General features: G+C 47.0%; 1 protein-coding gene across 2 annotated transcripts in view; it reads left to right on the plus strand.

Moving 5' to 3' along the window:
* The first annotated feature begins 5,093 nt into the window (after positions 1-5,093).
* SOBP (sine oculis binding protein homolog) overlaps positions 5,094-18,640 on the plus strand; it is a 172,954-nt gene continuing 159,407 nt past the window's right edge. For both annotated transcript variants that reach the window (XM_084774446.1, XM_084774447.1), the window contains exon 1: positions 5,094-5,763. In XM_084774446.1, coding sequence (XP_084630572.1) covers positions 5,668-5,763 — 96 coding nt within the window. In that variant the 5' untranslated portion in view covers positions 5,094-5,667. The remainder of the gene's footprint in view (positions 5,764-18,640) is intronic.

Raw genomic sequence — 18,640 nt, forward strand, 5'->3', positions numbered from 1 at the left:
TCTTACCTCAGAGAGGCTTTTGTGTTTTAGCAAACGTAGACCCACAACCTTCTACATTCCTTTTTAGAGGCTGAGTGTGGTAGCTGTAACCCAGCACCTAAGAGGCTGATGCAGGAGGATTGTTACAAGTTAATGGAAAGTTTAGATGACATAGTTAGTTCTAGGCTAGCCTGGGCTACTAAATTGCATGCAGGGGGTCGGGGGATTCCTGTCTCAAAACTAACTGGTCTGGAGAGATGGCTCAGTGGTTAAGAGCACTGCTCTTCCAGAGGACCCCTGTCCAATCCTCAGCACCCACACGGCAGCTCACAATTATCTGTAACTCCAGTTCCAGGGATCTGACACCCTCACACAACTGCACATGAACAAAAAAACTAAATAAATTATAAAAAACAAACTAACACGAGCTTGGTGTGGTGGCACACACCTTTAATCCCAGCACTCGGGAGGCAGAGGTAGGTGGATCTTTGAGTCCAAAGCCAGCCTGGTCTACAAAGTGAGTTCAGGACATCCAAGACTACACAGAGTAGCCCTGCCTCGAAAAACCAAAACCAACCAAACAACCAAACAAAATGAACTAACCAACTAACCAACCAATAAAATAACACCATTTGCTTTGTTACTTGGTTGCTGCTTTACTTTCAGACTCTAAAGTTTGTGAGGGTAGGACATGGTGTCATACACTTGGACACAGTGTCACACAGTTATAACCCCAGCTCTGAGGAGGCAGAGGAAGAGGAATCATAAGTCTAAGGCTAGCCTAGGCTACAAAGCAAGACTATCACAAAAACAAAAACCAAGGAAACAAAAATAAAACCAAAAACCCAAACCCAAACGTATACATCGTGAGATTTGAGACTCCATCAGTTATGTTTGCTGCTGCCAAATACCAAGAACAGTGCTGGGGCCCTCAACACATATTTACTGAGTTAACGAACAAATAAAGGATAAATCCAGACAGGTACCCATTCAACAAACAAAAAAGTGAAAACAAAAAGCAAACAACAACAGCAAAACTCACAAAAAAAAGCAGAGGCTGCCCAGGGCAGAATGTCTCTGTAATTTCAGGAGGTCTCAGCCTCCCGAGAATGCCTCTGTTGGCCATGGGCAAGGCCCCTTGTTAACTAGAACTATGCTATTTTGGGAAGCTCTTCTTGAAATTCATTCTAGAAGTTTGTTCTTTTCAGCTAAACATAATCATGCATTCGGAAGCATAATTCAATCAAAAGGGCCAATCATCACACATTGGTCTGGGGAAAAAAAAAATAGAGCACTGATGTTGAGTTTGGTGGATCCTAACAACCCCCATTTCAGTGAACTGAAGATGTGTTTGGGATACAAACGTTAACTATTGCCTCTACGTCTCCTATGCTTTGGAGGCCTTGGAAGGACCAAATTTCCTAGCTTCATTATGGCTTGCTCAGATCTCTGGGACTGACTCTAGACAACGTGTACCTTAGTTCTGCATGTGAAGCTCTCCTTGTCTCCATCTTCTCTAGAATGACTGTGAGAGCGCATGCCTTTGTGAAGGGCATCCTAAGCTATTGCAGAGGCTAATTGCTAAAGAGAGCCATGATGATCCTTAGCCAACCTTGTTGGAGCTGATAATACACATCTTTTTTGTTTTAAGCCTCTAGGATTTTCCTCAGACTGGTTGTTGTAGCCTAATGTAAGTACACCTACTGCCTGACCGATTGGAGACTGTGCCGTCAGCCTATGCACCGATGGCGAGAAATGGATAACATTTAAAGGAGAATTCAAGGTAAAAATGTATTTTAATCTTAGATCTGTGAAAACAGGGGCCTTAGACTAGGTAAACATAGTTATAGGAATTTACTAAATCAGATTAGCATAGAATTAAAAAATTGAGAGCTGGAATTGGACAGGAAGTTATGAGTCCACACCCCAGTACGTCTTAGCAACTTGTGTAAGATTTAGCTTATTTATGTGACTTGGAGATTACAGAAGTAGCTTCGTGAGGTTTTGTGAACAATAACTGAGATAATTCCTATCACATGCTCAACATAAAAATTTTAATCCTCACCTTTAGCTAGAGCACAGAACACTCATTTTTAAATACTACACAGGAAAACTTTTTTTTTTTTTTTAAGGGTACACCAATCAATTCTAAGTGATAGCAAATATCTACCAAAGAGCACTCTGGGGTCTTCCCATCTGTTCGCCAATGTGTTTTCTAGGCAAAGCAGGCCCATATGAAGATCAAGAATAACTCAAAAGAGGGGAGGACCCAAAAATGTAACTGTGGACAATAAGGAAAGATTGGCCCTCTGCCTATCTCAGTGACTGGCAGGACGGATGACAGCGCAAGAAGAGGACTAGCTGTGCACAGGGAGGCTTGGGAGCTGGGTGTGGCGTGGAGGAGAGAGCAGTCTTCACAGACGTATTTCTGTTACTGTTTCTATCCGCAGTTATGCTTTTCCTATGAAGTTATTTATCCAGGAAACATGATTTGACTCAGGATTCCAAGTGCACAAAAAGCGTTAACTCTTGGTGTAACTGTCTTCCATAGTTGATTTGGGAAAACACAGACTAAGGAACATGTAGTTCCTTCATAGTTCCGGGTTAAGGATTTTCCTCAGATATTCTTCCTGAGCTTTCCTTGTCAGTAGAGGTGGGCTTCATGGATTCTGACCCGATGTTCTTACCTCACTTTTCTGGAGGGTACAACAGAACAGGTGGCTGAGCAATGTCATTATTTTTAATTAAACACCTGGGCTAGCCCTTTAAAGTTAGTCCCTTTGAAAGAAGAACAGCTGCTTCTAAATATAAATCGGGGCTATAGTCTGCCTTTTCTGTTTACTTGTTTCTTGTGAAACTGTATCTAAGACTGGAGGGGTATACAACTTGTTACTTGATATCAGCTGAGCAACAGTGAATCAATTGTGACTGCTCTGGCAGCAAAGGAAATAGAGCAGACTTAAATATGTTTCCAAGAGACAAAGGCTTCTTATTGCATAGTTTATTTTACAACACGTGTCTGTAGTTTTACACTTTTCAAAAGTAAAAAAAAAAAAAAAGTTTTAAGCTAAGCACTAAGAGGACAGAACAGAAAGAACAAACCTGTTGTGGTCCCCATATTGTCTGGGTGGAATTCTGTTTTTAAAAAACCCCAAGGACTCTCTCCTTTTCCTCTACCAGCGACAGTATCGTGGAGACACTCCCGGCCTAGAGAGCAGCCCCGCTATACACTACACACGTAAGGGGGCTGGGCTTCTCTCAGCCTCCTTACTACTGGGTAGCTGTAGGGTTGCCAAGTACTACTAGACCCAGCCAGACTTGGGGCTCTCAAGCTGGGTGCACCAGGATATGCTCCCAGGGGCTATGGGGAGGGGTGGGGGTGGGGGAATCTCATTGAGAGAACGCTGTAACTGAAAAAATGCTTCCTTGATTACCGGCTAGCCCCTCTTTCTTAATTTCTTAAACCCTTGCTAAGAGTCCCAGGTGTTCCCCATCTCTCACGCCCCTGGGTGGGGTCCCTTTATCACAACTCCTAATAGATGAAAGCTGGTTTGTAGTAGTCCCTCAGGCATCCGGGATGGCTAGGGCAGACAGGCACTAGAAAGTATTGCTTCCCCTCGCACGCACCCCCAGCACACAAAAGAGAAGATGCAAGGGGGGGGGGCGGGGGCGGGAGTTGCTTTGCCGGGTACACCACCAAATATTTAGAATTTGGTGTTCACAAAGCAAATTATACTAAAATGCAAAACAGGCCTCTTAGAGTTGTTCAGCCCTCCGGAGCACACTCCCAGATATCTGTAACTCGCCCGCTTAAGAGACAAAACAATGCTGCAATGCAAATTAGGCAAGGCAATACTCAGAATGAACCCCATTTGATAGGCCGAACTGAGATTTTAATGAAAAGCTTACTCATCCCCTCACACCGAATTCATTCTATCTTTTAAGCACTTAAAAATGTGTAATTTTAAATCCCACCACTGTCATAATGAACACTCTGTAATAACAAGCCGCGGAACAATGGACACCCCCATATCACATTGTGTCAGGTAATTACAAAGTGGAGCGGCGCGGGAAAGCTGAGCCGGGAACGTCCCTTTGCAGTGTGTAGGAGCTTTTCAGAGCTGTGTGTTGTCTCTGGTGTCTCATCAAAGGGTTCACACCAATACCTCAACCCAAACGCCAGGGACAGGCGCAGCCGACCTTGGCCCAGGGCGTGGACAGGGGCGGCTCAAAAGGGGGACACGTGAGCGCATGGAGGATGAGCTGGGCTCTGGAACCAGCAGAAGCGAGACTAGTGGAAGAGTGTGGAGCCCGGCGGAGAGGAGAGGGTCCTACCGGGCATTGCGAGGGTGTGGGGCTTCTGGAGGGAGGGATCCTGGGTGCACAGCAGTACCCACTAAAGCCAACCCTTTCCATTAAGCTCAGGGTGTGATGGGGGTGCACGCGGGGTCACGGGGTAAAGATGCTACTTTGTAACAGGGCATAAGAGTGCTTACGGGGCGGAGGGGGAAGGGAGAGAGAAAGAGAAAGAGAAATCAGGGAGCTGAAGGCCGAGTCGTCCTACTTGTAAGGCTAAAGCTTCCTGGCAAACAGTGTGAGGGCGCGCTGTGCTGGGGACCCATTTAAGGGGCATTCAGCCTTCACGCAGTCTGCCGTGTCCCCCGGAGCTCGACACTTGAGCCTAAGCGGTGGGTCCCGTCTGTGTTTCACTCCGCTACCCAGCGCTGCAACCGCTGGGGGGCCGAATGCTCTCTCTGCCTTGAGGTCCTGAGCCCCTTTACCGCTCAATCTCCACCCTTCACCCCCGTACATTTTGCCTCCGCCGCCTTTAGGTCAGCCTCATAAACCAACTCTGAGCCCACCGGAGCCCACGTCACGGAGTTCAGGAGCAGGCGGGGGTCCGGGGGGGGGGTCTGCCCGTAGCCGCCGCGCACGGATCGACGCTGGGAAGTGGCGGCTACGAAGAGTGTCGGTGCCCGCCGCCCGGGATCAGGCGGTAGCCAGCAGCCCCCGGAGCAGCGCAGCATCAGCGTCTACAGTGACTGGGAAGCCACGCCCGCTCGCGAGCGGGGGGCTGGCCTAGTCCCCCCCAGCCTCCCCTCCTTCGGACCCCTCCCCGCTCAGTCCCTCCCTCCGCCCGCGGCTCGGCTCGCGGGAGGCGCAGGGCGCCGGGGCTGGCGCGCTCTCCCGGGCGCACACACATATCCACGCACGCACGCCCAGAGCAGCTGTCTCCGCCGTGGCCGGCGCTCCTCTCGCCCATGCGGACAGACAGAGCGCAGGAAGATGGCTGACGACTCCTTCGGGCCCCGAGGATGCAGCCCGGCGGCGGCGGGAGCGGGAGCGGCGGTACCGGCACCGGCAGCGGCAGCAGCAGGAGCGGCGGCGGCGGCGGCAGGAGCGGCGGCGGCCGCATCCCCGAGACTCCCCGGGCTACCCTTCCCAGTGACGGCCACTGACGGTCTCCGCCGCTAGAAGAGACCCCGCTCCTCCTTTGCCTGTCTCTCCCCCCCCCCCCCCCCCCAGCCCCTAAGCCCCGGACCCGCCAGCACCGCTACCTCTGCCAGCGTTGCCACCATCAGCACCACCTCCACCTCCGCCACCGCCACTGCCACCGCCACCGCCACCACCACCACCGCCGGCGGCGGCAGCAGCCATTTCATCTCCTCAGAAACCAGACACAAAAACATGGCAGAAATGGAGAAAGAAGGAAGACCTCCGGAAAATAAAAGGAGCCGGAAACCGGCTCACCCCGTGAAGAGGGAGATCAACGAGGAGATGAAGGTATTTTAGGACTCGGGGACCCGGGAGACCGAGCTCTTTCTTCGGTCCGCTCGCTTTGGGCTGTTGTGTAGGTTGGGGGGGGGGGGGCGCGGAGGAGGGACAGGGGCGAGCTTGTCAGTTTCTGTCTGGTCCCCGGGACGCCTCAGCTCCCCCTCCAGGTGCAAAGCCCAGGGCAACTCACGGGCTGCATCCCCGAAATCAGCCAACCTCAGATTTGATGGGGGCGGGGGTAACATACTATTTAACCTCACAAACCCTAGAGTGGTACAGATGTTGCGTGGTGAGGGCACTGGACCCCAATGGCGAGTGCAGTGGCTTTCCCGGTGGTCGGTATAGTCTTTCTCCCTTTTTCGGAAATGAACCTCGGACACCTCCAAAGTTAAGAGCCGCCGGGCCGGGGCACCCGGGATACCTGGATTCCACCCCTCTTCCCAGTTCATCCCAAGCTTGGTGATCCCGCTTTGGTCCAACTCGCCAGCTGTGGCCGTGTGGCTGTCAGTGCCTGAGGCTTGGGCCGGAGCGGAGCGGGTCAGCGACAGTGCAGCCAGCGGGCTCGCCTCGCCGCCCCCGGCCGCTCCTTTCTCCTACTGCCTCGGGTCTCCAGCTCTCCGCTGCACGCCTCGGGTTCCAGTTAGCAGACGGGACAAGCCCGGCTGAAAGCCAGCTGTCTGAGGGGCGGCCTTCCCAGCCGCCTGCCCATTGTTCGCGAAGGCCAGCCCGGAGTCCTCTCTGCGAGGCCGGGCTCCCTGCCAGGCCAGCGGTGCTCCAGAGGTGGCGAGCGCAGCCTCCTGGCGCTCCAGCTGTTCGCGCTGAAGCCCAGGGACACCGCTCAGCCTGGAGCCCTCTCGTCACCCCCACTTCTTTATTTTCTTCAAAGTTGTGTATTTTGCTTGGGCGAGGATTTTGACTTGTGTGGATTTCACAAGTTTCTTGATTTTTAAGAAAATCACTTTATGTATATAGTTTTGTTTCTATGACATGAAAAAAGTGTAAGGCTTGCTTTTTGCGTTTCTTGGTGTTCCCCACTTTTGCACAGAATCCTCAATACAGTCAGGTGACTTGGTCAGCTTTGGCTAAGTCGCTTTTATTGCTTTTTGGCCTCTTCTTGCTTATAACAAGCGTAGTTAGTGAGAGTGTCGTGGTGAAGCCTGTGTTTAGAAGGAGGCGAACAGACACACATCTTGTGTGTTCGTGTAATTAGGTGTATGTTCTTAGCTTTACCTCTCTCCCGGAAGTTGCACCCGTATTCCACATTTTGGAAGTAGGGCTCTTATGTCGCGGGCGGGTGGGGTGTAGGGGATGGTGGTGGTGGTGAAAAATTTAGTGTCTGGAAGCAGGAAGTACCCATCTGGGAAAGTTAGGAAGCTTTGCCATGGGAATTAATACCATTCCTTGTAACAGAAACCACCATTGATTCCAATGATAGACAGTTAAAAAAAAAAAAAAAAGAAAGAAAGAAAGGAAGAAAAGAGATCCGTAAAAGTTGTTTTCTCTCCATGAGGCAGAGCGTGCTCTCCAGTTCTGGCCCTTCCCCCTTGTCTTGTGTTTCTACATTACTTTTCCGTGTTGTGTCGTTTCAAATGCAGAGTGGGGGGGACGACAAGAGAAGGCCACTAGGAAATCACAGCTAGCTCTGCCCCTTTAAAACGCTGCCTAATGCCCTCTATATGGATGGCAGCTTTTAAGTTTCATAGGTTCTTGAATTACAAATTAGCTAATTTTAATCAAAACATGTGAAATGTTATCCCGGCTGGATATAAAGGCTGACTGTGCTCAGTGCTTGGGGCTGGTGCTGTTGGCTTTGGCTGCAGGCACTTCGTGGTCTGGGAGGTGGTTGTCCTTCTGCAGTATAACAGATGTTTGTCTGAGCTAGTGAGGAAGAAACAAAAACAACATTGTGCGAAGGGGGAAAATTACACGGTTTTCAGCCCATGCTGCAGGACCGAGTATGGGATTAACCTGGATGCACAGAATTTCCTCTTTTTAAAAAATGTTATTTTTCTTTCTCCAATTTGCCTTCTACTATTTGAAGTCGTAATCCTTGTTTCAATCTGTAGCATTAAACCAGAAGTGCTTAAAAAAAAAACTTTCCCTCCCCAGCACATAATCCAATTGTGGCATTTTTCTCTCTGGTTTAAGGAACAATATGAAAGACCCTGGCAAAAAAAAAAATTCAGTCAAGTCCATATTTACCACGTTAGGGTACCTAGTGGGTTTATAGGCATTCTACTAATAGATCATACCCCTCCCCAAATTCTTTATTTAAAGTAAGTTCTCAAAGTCACAGTTCTTTTGAGCTCATTAATATTTTTCTGATTTTAATATTAATAGGCACACCAACAAAACCCCTCCCTACCCTGAAATGGTATTCCCATCCTTTCTGCTTCCTGAAGTGTAGGGTAACATAACAAGTTGGTTGCCCTGTATAAAAATGCATGCAACAAAATGTCACAGAGAACACAATGTAGCCTTGTATAGCTTCCTATCAGTGCCCTGGGGCTTCTGGGCTGTATTTGCCTCCTTCTGAACAGCTTTCATCTGGACCAGTGTAAACTAAGCCCTGGTAAGTAATCACCGCCCAGCAGAAAGAAAGGAATGTATACAGCTAGCGGGGCCTAAGCTGTAAAAAACGGAAACCTGAGCCCCCACTTCGGATCACATATCAAGGCTTGAAGGTAGGGGGAAATGAAAGGGGAAAAAGAGGAGAGAGCAAATGGAAAAGTCAGCCTGGGAAGTGGAGGATCAGGAGGAGGCCCCCCTTGGGGAGATTTGGCCCGGGGATTAGGGAATTTTATCGTGGTGTACGGTGACCTTCTCAGGTTTCACCACTGCTTGGATTGAGTTGCTTCTCTGTGAGCTGAAAGAAAAGGGACTGCCGTGTATGTGATTTTTTTTTTCCTCCTTTGGGTAATAGAAAGGACACTGGTACGAGTGTCTATTTTAAGTGCAGCAAATGCACACTGATGAGAATGACCAGCCTCACCCCGAGACTTTCTTCAAGATTTTCTAATCGTGACAATCATATAGTTAGTTAAAGATGGCTGTAGAAGGAAAAAAAAAACTGACAGAGGTGTAGCTGGCACCAGTAATGGCAGCCGAGGTGGTCTTCATGTGGCTGTGAGCTAATGTTGCTTGCTGTTTCACTAGATCAGATATTGAGTTACATTTTCGTTATCACTGGTTTAATGGATATGGCAGTTGTACAAATTTAAATTTGATACAATATAATTTTGCATGTGAAAAGTACACGGCTTGGCATGGCTTGGCTATGGTGTACTTCAGGGAAACTATCCTCCCAGCAGGAATGTTTGTCTAACTGTGAGCTTTGTGATGTTTTTTCATGATCTTTCCTTCTTTCCACTCCAATTTGTCCTGGCTTAAAGAAAAACTCAGAAGGTCTTTTTTAATTTTTTTATTTTTATTTTTTGCTGTACTTACAATTACTATGTCTTATTTAATACTGACTAATAAACAAGATATTAACAACTGAGATAGCAATCAAAAAGTTTTATAGTTTGATTACTTTGGGCCTCTAAAATGATTACGGGGATTATATCTAAGCCAATGTGACTCTGATACACTGTTAGCTCACACATGTCATAACACATGGAAGTCAGGATGGAGAAATTCCAACATATAGAAGAGCCAATTAGCATAGGAATTCTTCCAGAACATGGTAGATAGAATATAAAAAAACTATATATTAATGAATGTACAATATAAATAATATACATAAACTTTCTGTGATCAAGCTATGTATTTGTGCACATGAGCCTTAGTGCACTGTGCTCAGGAGGTCCTAGAGAATAGTACAATTTAAACATTTCTAAACTATAAGAGCTTATGAGTCAGATTTTCATCTTTTAAAACTTTCTGACAAAAACTAATGTGGTCAGAGTAGGCACTCTAACCCAGAAGCCTTCCATTATTAATTTACTTACAACAATTTGTTTCTTCATTAAGCCCTCCACTCCAGGGTCATTTATGTAAAATGGCACAAGGTCTCACATTTGCTGAAGGTCTCTGCCTACATATATCTTAAGTAACTAACTTGTACCCACAATCCTACTTTGGTCTTCATAGCCACAGTTTGAGGTGTGCACATCTGTTAGTGTCAGTAGGAGAATTTTCATGGGCTTTCTAGTTTGTCATTGATGGCCCCTGTTGGGTTTTAGAAATGGCCTCTGTTAATTGCAGAGTCAGTCAGTCGAGCAAGCTGCCAAGGTGAGCTGATGCGCTGAGTAACTTGATGTTAAAAAGGATACTCAGAGAAGTCAGAGCATGGACTGGAAAGGCCCATGTGTTTAAGGCTGAAAAGAACTTATGCTTGAAGCCGGTACATCTTAAGTCTTGGTTCGGAAAACACCACCCTGGTGTCAGTTGCACTATGTCTCAGGAACTTAGTAAGTGGGCTTGGGACTAAACCCCACCTGAGCCCTTCACACATTATATCCTCCTGATCTGGAGACTTAGGTGTGCTGTGTGGGAGGCCTCGGGAGCAGGCTTTAGATGTGGCTGAGCCTTTGGTGGTTCTCTCAGTAGTTGCCCATCTCAGGGATCCAGGATCCAGTCATAAGAGCTGTGCAACAAGGGCTCAGAGAGCTGAGTGTTCTGGTCCAGCAGGATGGGCTTTCTATTGGGGTTTCATCAGGTCATCGATGGAGCCCCGGTGATTACGGTGAATAGTGGAATACCATCCTCTAAGCCTTATATGACTTGTACGCCCCAAGTATTAGAAAACGGAGAGGAGCCGCTGCACTTCCTCCCAAAGCTGAAATAAACATTTGAAATAGAAGAAAATGGGTCTGACAGACTCATTCCTCCTGTGTTTCCTGCCTCTACGCTTGCCAAGCACTGCTCCAAGGAGCCAAGAGCTGCGTTTCTTGTGGGAAAGACAGACTTATAGGAACCAAGAGGTAACGGAGTTCTAAGGAAAGTCAAAAACAGGGCCTCACTGAAGAGTAAATATCAGGGAGTGCAAGTGGCTCTCTAAACGGAGACTTCCAGAGAAAGGCCAGACCCTTTTGGTCTTGATGTCTGAGGAAATGCTTGTTTGACTTATTAATGCTTTACACTTCTTTTTGAAGAACAGAATTGTTAGAATAGAGCAATAAGAAGGTGGGTCATAAACAATAGTCCTGGTTTCTAAAACTTCCTCTTTGGTACTGAGGTGTCTGCCACATTTGCTCTCTCTAACTAATGAAATTACTGAATATTTTTCCTGAGAGAGAAGGAATATTTCAGTGTAGAAGGAGGGCGCAAAATAGACCAATTTTTAAAAATAGTGCCAGTTGAAACATAAACAGACGTGGGAGCTCATGTGAGCATGGTCTGTCGAGTGTGTATTTTAGGGGCTCTACGCTGATTGGTGGTTGTTAAGTTCACGAGGGGAACGCTGAACTTCGTGAAAGCCAGTGGCTTTGGCATGGGCAGGAAAACAATGCAACAGGTTTTGGTGATTTTTTTTTTCTTTAATGCTAGTTTTGCAGCTGTGGTAAGACACAGCTGCATCCAGCTGTACACCTGCCATGGCTGCCACCATGATAGCTAGGGCCAGGAGCTACAATTTCCCAGCATTCCTTTGACCCTTCTAGGGCAGTTGATGACTTGGCAGCAAAGTGAAATGTGGCACGTGATGGTTTCGCTGCGCATCTCACGGAAGCGACAGAGACTTTACATGTGGCAGCCCAGGACTTTGGCTTTATGTGACTACGGAATAGCCATGGCGTTTGTAGTATATCCGTAGAAGACTGAGGCTCGATTCAGCTGTTCTAGCTCGGTATCAGTGCTGTAATGCACTTCGTTACAGTGTCGGGATGGCTGATGACAAAATGGCAAAGTGACCCCCAGTGGAGCATTAGCGATCATCTCTAAAGGACTTGAACTAGGAAGCTGTGGCTAGAGGGAACAAGCAGAGTTCAGGGTAATTTTTTTTTTTTCCGAGACAGGGTTTCTCTGTGTATCCCTGGCTGTCCTGGATTTGCTTTGTAGACTAGGGCTGGCCTCGAACTCACAGCGATCCACCTGCCTCTGCCTCCCGAGTGCTGGGATTAAAGGTGTGAGCCACCACGCCCGGTCCCCAGAGCTCCGGGTATTAAATCTATACCACTAGCGCCAAGGCCACTTTTATCGGTTTGTGCGTGGTGATGGCCGCCTACTCAGTCATCAGCGGGCAGTCTTTCTGACCCAATGGGACTATAAATACGGAAGCACTTTGTAACCAGCGGGGGGGCGGGGTGGGGGGCGGGGGCTTCTTACACATCTCTTCGGCACTATCTAAATTCCACATCCTGACCTTTCTCTTAGTTTTATTTTACCCGTAAAATAAAACTGGTCCTCTGGGTCTGTGTTACGAGAGACAACTTCGGCTCAGCTGTGGGCCCATCCTGGCCACAGAGCTCACGCTGATCTCAGCGAGAGTTCATCCTTACTTCACTGCAAACTGGAGCCAGGCTCCGCCTCTTCACTTTCCTCATCTGTCAATCCCAGCAAGTCCATGAGCCTTAAGAGTCGACCCCACAGTCAGGCGGAACACACGGACATAGCAAGAGAGAGAAACGATTTTCCAAAACTAATAATCATTTGGTTATCCGTAGCCATGCCTAGGAGAGAACATCAGCCTCCGCCTTCCCCAGCCCCGTCTTCCCCAGCTTGTGAAGTCTCAGGAATGGGAGCTCCCTTTTCCTTTGGGAGTATTTCTCATGTGCTCTGCTTCTTGATGGTACATGTCAGAATGTTGTGAAGTTAAGTAATGTGACTGACAGGTTCTTTTTATTACTGTTTAAACGGTGGGTATGACTGATGTAGTTGCCTAGGAGTGAAACTATGTGTTAATTACTTTTCAATTGAAATTGGCTTTTTGTTTGTATAAAAACAGCACACAGGCATGGCAGGAATAGTAGAATAAGTAACAGAAATGGACAAAAAGTGGGGGCTTAGCTGTTAGGAGCATGCGTTACTCTTAAAGAGTTTGCTTGGAAGCAGTCATGTGGGGTGGCTCCCAACTGCCTGTAATTCCTGTTTCAGCAGGTTTGGCGCCCTCTTCTGGCCTTCACAGGCACCTGTACACACATGTGCATACACTCCCACATATGTGTACACACACACACACACACACACACACACACACCACAAATAATAAATGTAATAAAGTAAAATTCAGAGAAACAATAGAAAGTAAAACAAAGCTTTAACTTTCCCACTAGACATAATTGTCAGTGTCTTATATATTTTATCCTCTTGTCTATGTGAGATGTACAATTTAAAAAATCAGTTTCCTTTAAAACTTAATATACTGCTAATAGCTTTCAAGTCACTAAAATTTATTTACCACATATATTTTATGGCAAAATAGTATTATAGTATATGATTAAACTAAAATTTATTTAACTAAATTTTAATTGTTTGGCACTTAGGGTTTTTTTTTCCTTTAAGAAAACAACATTGAGATAAGAACTCCTCAACATAAATCTTTTTGTACCTATTTTCTTACGATAGTTGCTAAAATGGGTACAAATAAAATTACCAAGTTGAATGGTATTTAGATGCTTAAGGATTTTAATTCTCAGAGTTAAATTATCTTTTCTGATAGTTGTAGGGCTTAGAGTCCTCAGAAAGAGAGGGTGCTCAGGAGTGTTAGCATTGCCTTTGAAGAGATGAGATAGAGGCTCACTCACATAGCCTGGGCTGACCTCGAACTCCTTATGCAGCAGAAGTTGGCCTTGATTTCGATCTCCTCCTTCTACCTCTGCAGTGCTGAGATTACAGACCTGGGCCACAGTACCACTTCAAATGGTTAAAAACAAAACAGAACCCAAGCCTCTAGTTGTATGAGGGAAGTGTCAAAGGAACATTATGGGGATTAAGACTCAATAAGAAGATATATTTTTCAACTATACATATAATATGCTAGCATCAAAAGAGATTGAGGGGTGTAAAGAGGGCTGGAGAAATGTCTCAGTGGGCAAAGCCCTTGTGAAAGTCTCAGGTCCAGAGTTCGTATCCCCAGAACCCATAAAAATGGAAGCGCAGCATGCATGCCTATAACCTTAGCTCTAGAGAGCCTCGGAGGACTCATGGGGCCTTACAGCTGCCAAATCTAAACGAATGGGCGATCTCCAGATTCACTGAGACAATCTGTCTCAAAAGAAATAACACGGAGAAGAAACTGAGGGCATGCCGACTCCCTCCTGTTCTCCATGCACACATGCCCACATACACATGTGCACGAGAAAGAGACCAGAGTGGCTATGGGAAGCACAAAGCACTCAGCCATATGTGACGTCAAAAATTGGGAAGTTTGAACAATACAACTCTCTCGGGAGAGTCCAAGGCAATGATCAAATCCAAACGCAAGCAAAATCTCGGTAGAGGCAGAGGCAGAGGCAGAGGAGGCAGAGGAAGAGGAGGCAGAGGCAGAGGCAGAGGCAGAGGAGGCAGAGGCAGGGGCAGGAGCAGGGGCAGAGGCAGAGGAGGCAGAGGCAGAGGCAAAGGAGGCAGAGGCAGGGGCAGGGGCAGGGGCAGAGACAGAGGAGGCAGAGGCAGAGGAGGCAGAGGAGGCAGAGGAGGCAGAGGCAGAGGCAGAGGAGGCAGCGGCAGGGGCAGAGGCAGAGGCAGAGGAGGCAGAGGCAGGAGCAGGGGCAGAGGCAGAGGAGGCAGAGGCAGAGGCAAAGGAGGCAGAGGCAGGGGCAGGGGCAGAGACAGAGGAGGCAGAGGCAGAGGAGGCAGGGGCAGGGGCAGAGGCAGAGGCAGAGGAGGCAGAGGCAGGGGCAGAGGAGGCAGAGGCAGGGGCAGAGGAGGCAGAGGCAGGGGCAGAGGAGGCAGAGGCAGGGGCAGAGGAGGCAGAGGCAGGGGCAGAGGAGGCAGAGGCAGGGGCAGGGGCAGAGGAGGCAGAGGCAGGGGCAGAGGAGGCAGAGGCAGGGGCAGAGGAGGCAGAGGCAGGGGCAGAGGAGGCAGAGGCAGGGGCAGAGGAGGCAGAGGCAGGGGCAGAGGAGGCAGAGGCAGGGGCAGAGGAGGCAGAGGCAGGGGCAGGGGCAGAGGAGGCAGAGGCAGGGGCAGAGGAGGCAGAGGCAGGGGCAGAGGAGGCAGAGGCAGGGGCAGAGGAGGCAGAGGCAGAGGCAGGGGCAGAGGAGGCCGAGGCAGGGGCAGAGGAGGCAGAGGCAGGGGCAGAGGAGGCAGAGGCAGGGGCAGGGGCAGGGGCAGAGGCAGAGGCAGAGGCAGAAGCAGAGGTGTTCTTGTTTGAAATCACTTTATGACACTGGTGTCCTCTGCTATGATATCTTTGTAAGTTCTTGGTTGACCCACGAGGTCAGTTCTTTGGAGTTGCTGGCCCTTTGCCACTGAGTCTATAATAGAATTAAGCCTGGCGCAAAACTCAGAAGATTAATATCAACAATGTGGTTGCCCAAACCAGACCTACATAGTGATAGCACCAGCTGATGTCCCAACTTGGATGGAGGAACTGTCACAAGGCCCCAGCCCTAAGTGCAAAGCTATTGGCTGTTGAGAGGGGATAAAACCTCCAGCGTTATCCAACCCCAGGTGGTCAGCCCTAAGCCCATATAACATATGCTCAATAGCAAAACGGTACCAGCAGTGTGTGTGTTTATATACGCCTACATATGTAGCAATAATAAAGGAGAGGCAATACATTTGAGAGGGAGTAGGGGCGAGGAAGAGTTGGAGGGGGTTCTGTTTAGGAAGTTGTCTCCTGTGCCAATGTGTTCCAGGCTCTTCCCCACTTTTTCTTCTAACTGACTTAGTGTCTCTGTTTTTATGTTGAGGTCTTTGATGCACTTAGATTTGAGTTTTGTGTAAGGTGACAAATATGGGTCCAGTTGCATTTTTTTACACGTAGACATCCAGTTAGCCCAGCACCATTTGTTGAAGATGCTATCCTTTTTCCATTGAATGGATTTGGCTTCTTTGTCAAAAATCAATTAATAAAATAATTAATAAAATATTAAAAAAAAAGAGTTAGAGGGGGAAGAGGGAGGGTGGGAATGGTGTAAGTACAGTATTCATATATGAAATTTTAAAAAATGATAAATCAGAGAAAAAAGAATGGGACGACCTCTGTTTTTGTTTTGATGCTCTGCTCTCTGCCATGCTCTGATTTTCTGCTGTCAAATGAGGATTTCACTTCAGTTCCCCAGAAGTTTGTTACGGGAACTAAACACCCAACATACAGGGCTACTGAAAGGAACATAAGATGTAAAGGATGCAGAAATACTGCAAAGTGCTATAAGACTTAGAAATTATCACTGTAATTTTAGTGTCCTATTTTCCAAACCCAAATTGGACCACACGGTACGCGAGAGGATTTTTGTGTCACTTCCAAAGGCAAGAAGCAGTCTGCAAAACGTAATTCAGATGCCAAAATATTGCAATTTTTGGCACGTTTGGGTGGTTTGTGAGAGCAATGATAAAGTATTTGAAATAACGACTGCTTGGTAAAATTCATGTTGTGTGATCACCATCATTTTGAGAGTTATTTGCAAAAAGCTGTTGTTTTTTCACATAAGTAGAAGTTCCTTTATTTTATATAATTGTGAAGCTAAGAGAAACTTTTAAAGGCATTTTAGTTTATGTGTGTGGGTGTTTTGCATCCATGTATGTCTGTCTGCCACATATGTATCTGGCACACTGGGAGGCCGGAAGAGGGATCTGATCCTTAAGGGTTGGAGGTACAAATGGGTGCTGGTTGCTATGTAGATACCGGGATTCGAACCTGGGAGCTGCCAGAACTCTAAGCTGCAGAGACATTTCTCCAGCCCTAGGAAGAACTTTTGAATATTTTGCTTTGGAAATGAAGAGAAATGCTACTTGAAGGTTTAAGGGGAAAGCAGATTTCACACACACACACACACACACACACACACACACACACACACACACACACACACACCCCTTAGTGCAGCAGCATCCATTTCCACTTAATACTGAGGCCCTATGTCATTCAGAATTTTAACCCTGATCATCTCTGCCCATCTTCCCCCTTGAAAAACAAACAAGCAAGAAACAGCCTAAGAAAGGACTAACTTCTAAATTGAAAGCTGCCTTTTAAACGGCAATAATATACGGATGTTGACACGTGAAGCAAGGTGTGCCCTTAGCCTCAGCGCTCAGTGGCAGAGGCGGGCAGATCTCTGTGCCTTTGAGGTTAGCCTCAGCTACATAGTGATGGCCAGGCTATGTAGCCCAGGCTAGCCAGAGCAACATGATGAGACCCTGCTTTGTTTTAGTTTTAATTTTTTAGTCTTTTAAAAAAAATTTAAGCTGAAACAGCAGTTATTGGAATGCTCTGTAAGAAGGACTTGAAGGGCTGGAGAGATGGCTCAGTGGTTTAGAGCACCTCCTGCTCTTCCAGAGGTCCTGAGTTCAATTCCCAGCAACCTCCTGGTGGCTCACAGCCATCTATAATGTGATCTGATGCCCTCTTCTGCAGATAAAGTGCTCATGTACAATAAATAATTAATATATCTTTAAAAAAAACTTAAAAAAAGAAAGACTTGAAAACATGACTAGGCCATAAACATTTCACAAATTAGCTCACCTGGAATGTCAGAAGACAATGACAAAAGTCTATTTCATTTACTTCGGTTTTGAAACAAAGCTATCCAGCATATTAAACTCTATATAGAAACTTCGGCTATTAAATAGTTTACTTCTTGAGGATATTTGACTTCTTAACAAACAGTGGGTATAGCAGGAGTTATAATCTATCTCTTTTTGCTTTTAATTTTATTTATTGTTGTGTTTATGTGTGTTTTTGCCTGCATTGAATGGCTGTGTCCCATATGTGTGCAATACTCCTAGGGGCCAGAAGAGGGCATCTGATCCCCGTAGAACTAGAGTTACAGACTGTTGTAAACTGCCTTGTGGGTGCTGGGAATCGAACCTGGGCTCTGGAAGAGCACCCAGTGTTTTTATTTGCTGAGTCATCTGTCTAGCCCGACAGGCTATTTCTTATGACTTTATATATTCAATCTCTCTTTTTCAGCATGTTCCCCCTTCCTCAAATGGTTTGAGATTTATTATGTGATCTTCTGTACACCTGTTGTTTCCAACCCCCGCACTCATGTATCAGAACAATACGGAATTTATTTTCATTTTCAGGGACAAGAAAAGGAACATTTTTATAGCTACTTCCCTGACATTTATAGTAACTCAAAAATCATGGAACAGATCAAATTCATATTGATGGTTCCATGATGATTCTGAGTTTTCATCAGACAACATGAACAAAACTGAATTTTTTTATTTTTGTTAAAATGCCCAAATAATATGACCTTGGTGTTAAGAACCCAGTTGAGGTTTCGGTTCTTATCTAACATCTGAAAGTTCTGCATCTATCTCTTGGACTGGTTCTGAAAGGATGGATGGATTTCCAGCTGGATTAAAACAAACAAATCTATGTCCTCAGCTGGGCAGGTGATGCGTGGATTACCTGCCTGTGGCCTCTGGGTGACTTCAGAGCTTAGACACATTGGGGGAAGTAGTGTCTATCAAGCAGGGCACCCCATGCCTTCTAGATGAGCCTAGGAAAGGATGCACAAAGCCAGATGTGACAGCCAGGAGTTCCTATGCCAAAGGTCACCTGTCTTATTGGCACAGTTCTCTCAGAGGTTGGCGCGAGCAGCAAATAGACCCAGAGGATGGCTGGATCTTGGCTTTTAATACTGTTGGGAATTGGTTTTGATGCAAGGCAGGGATCAGCTGCCAGAGCTCCAGCGGAGGACCTTGGTTTGTTTGCTGAGACAGTGTCACTGTCAGGCTAGGGAAAGAGCTGGGTGTTAGGGGAGAGTGACAAGTCATTAAAGGAATCTCCTTTGATTAACTGTAACAGCACTTAGCCCCGTCCTCCTCAGTGGTATTC

Source organism: Acomys minous, assembly GCF_964271855.1.
Source record: "Acomys minous genome assembly, chromosome: 3".
NCBI classification, from domain to species: Eukaryota; Metazoa; Chordata; class Mammalia; order Rodentia; family Muridae; genus Acomys; species Acomys minous.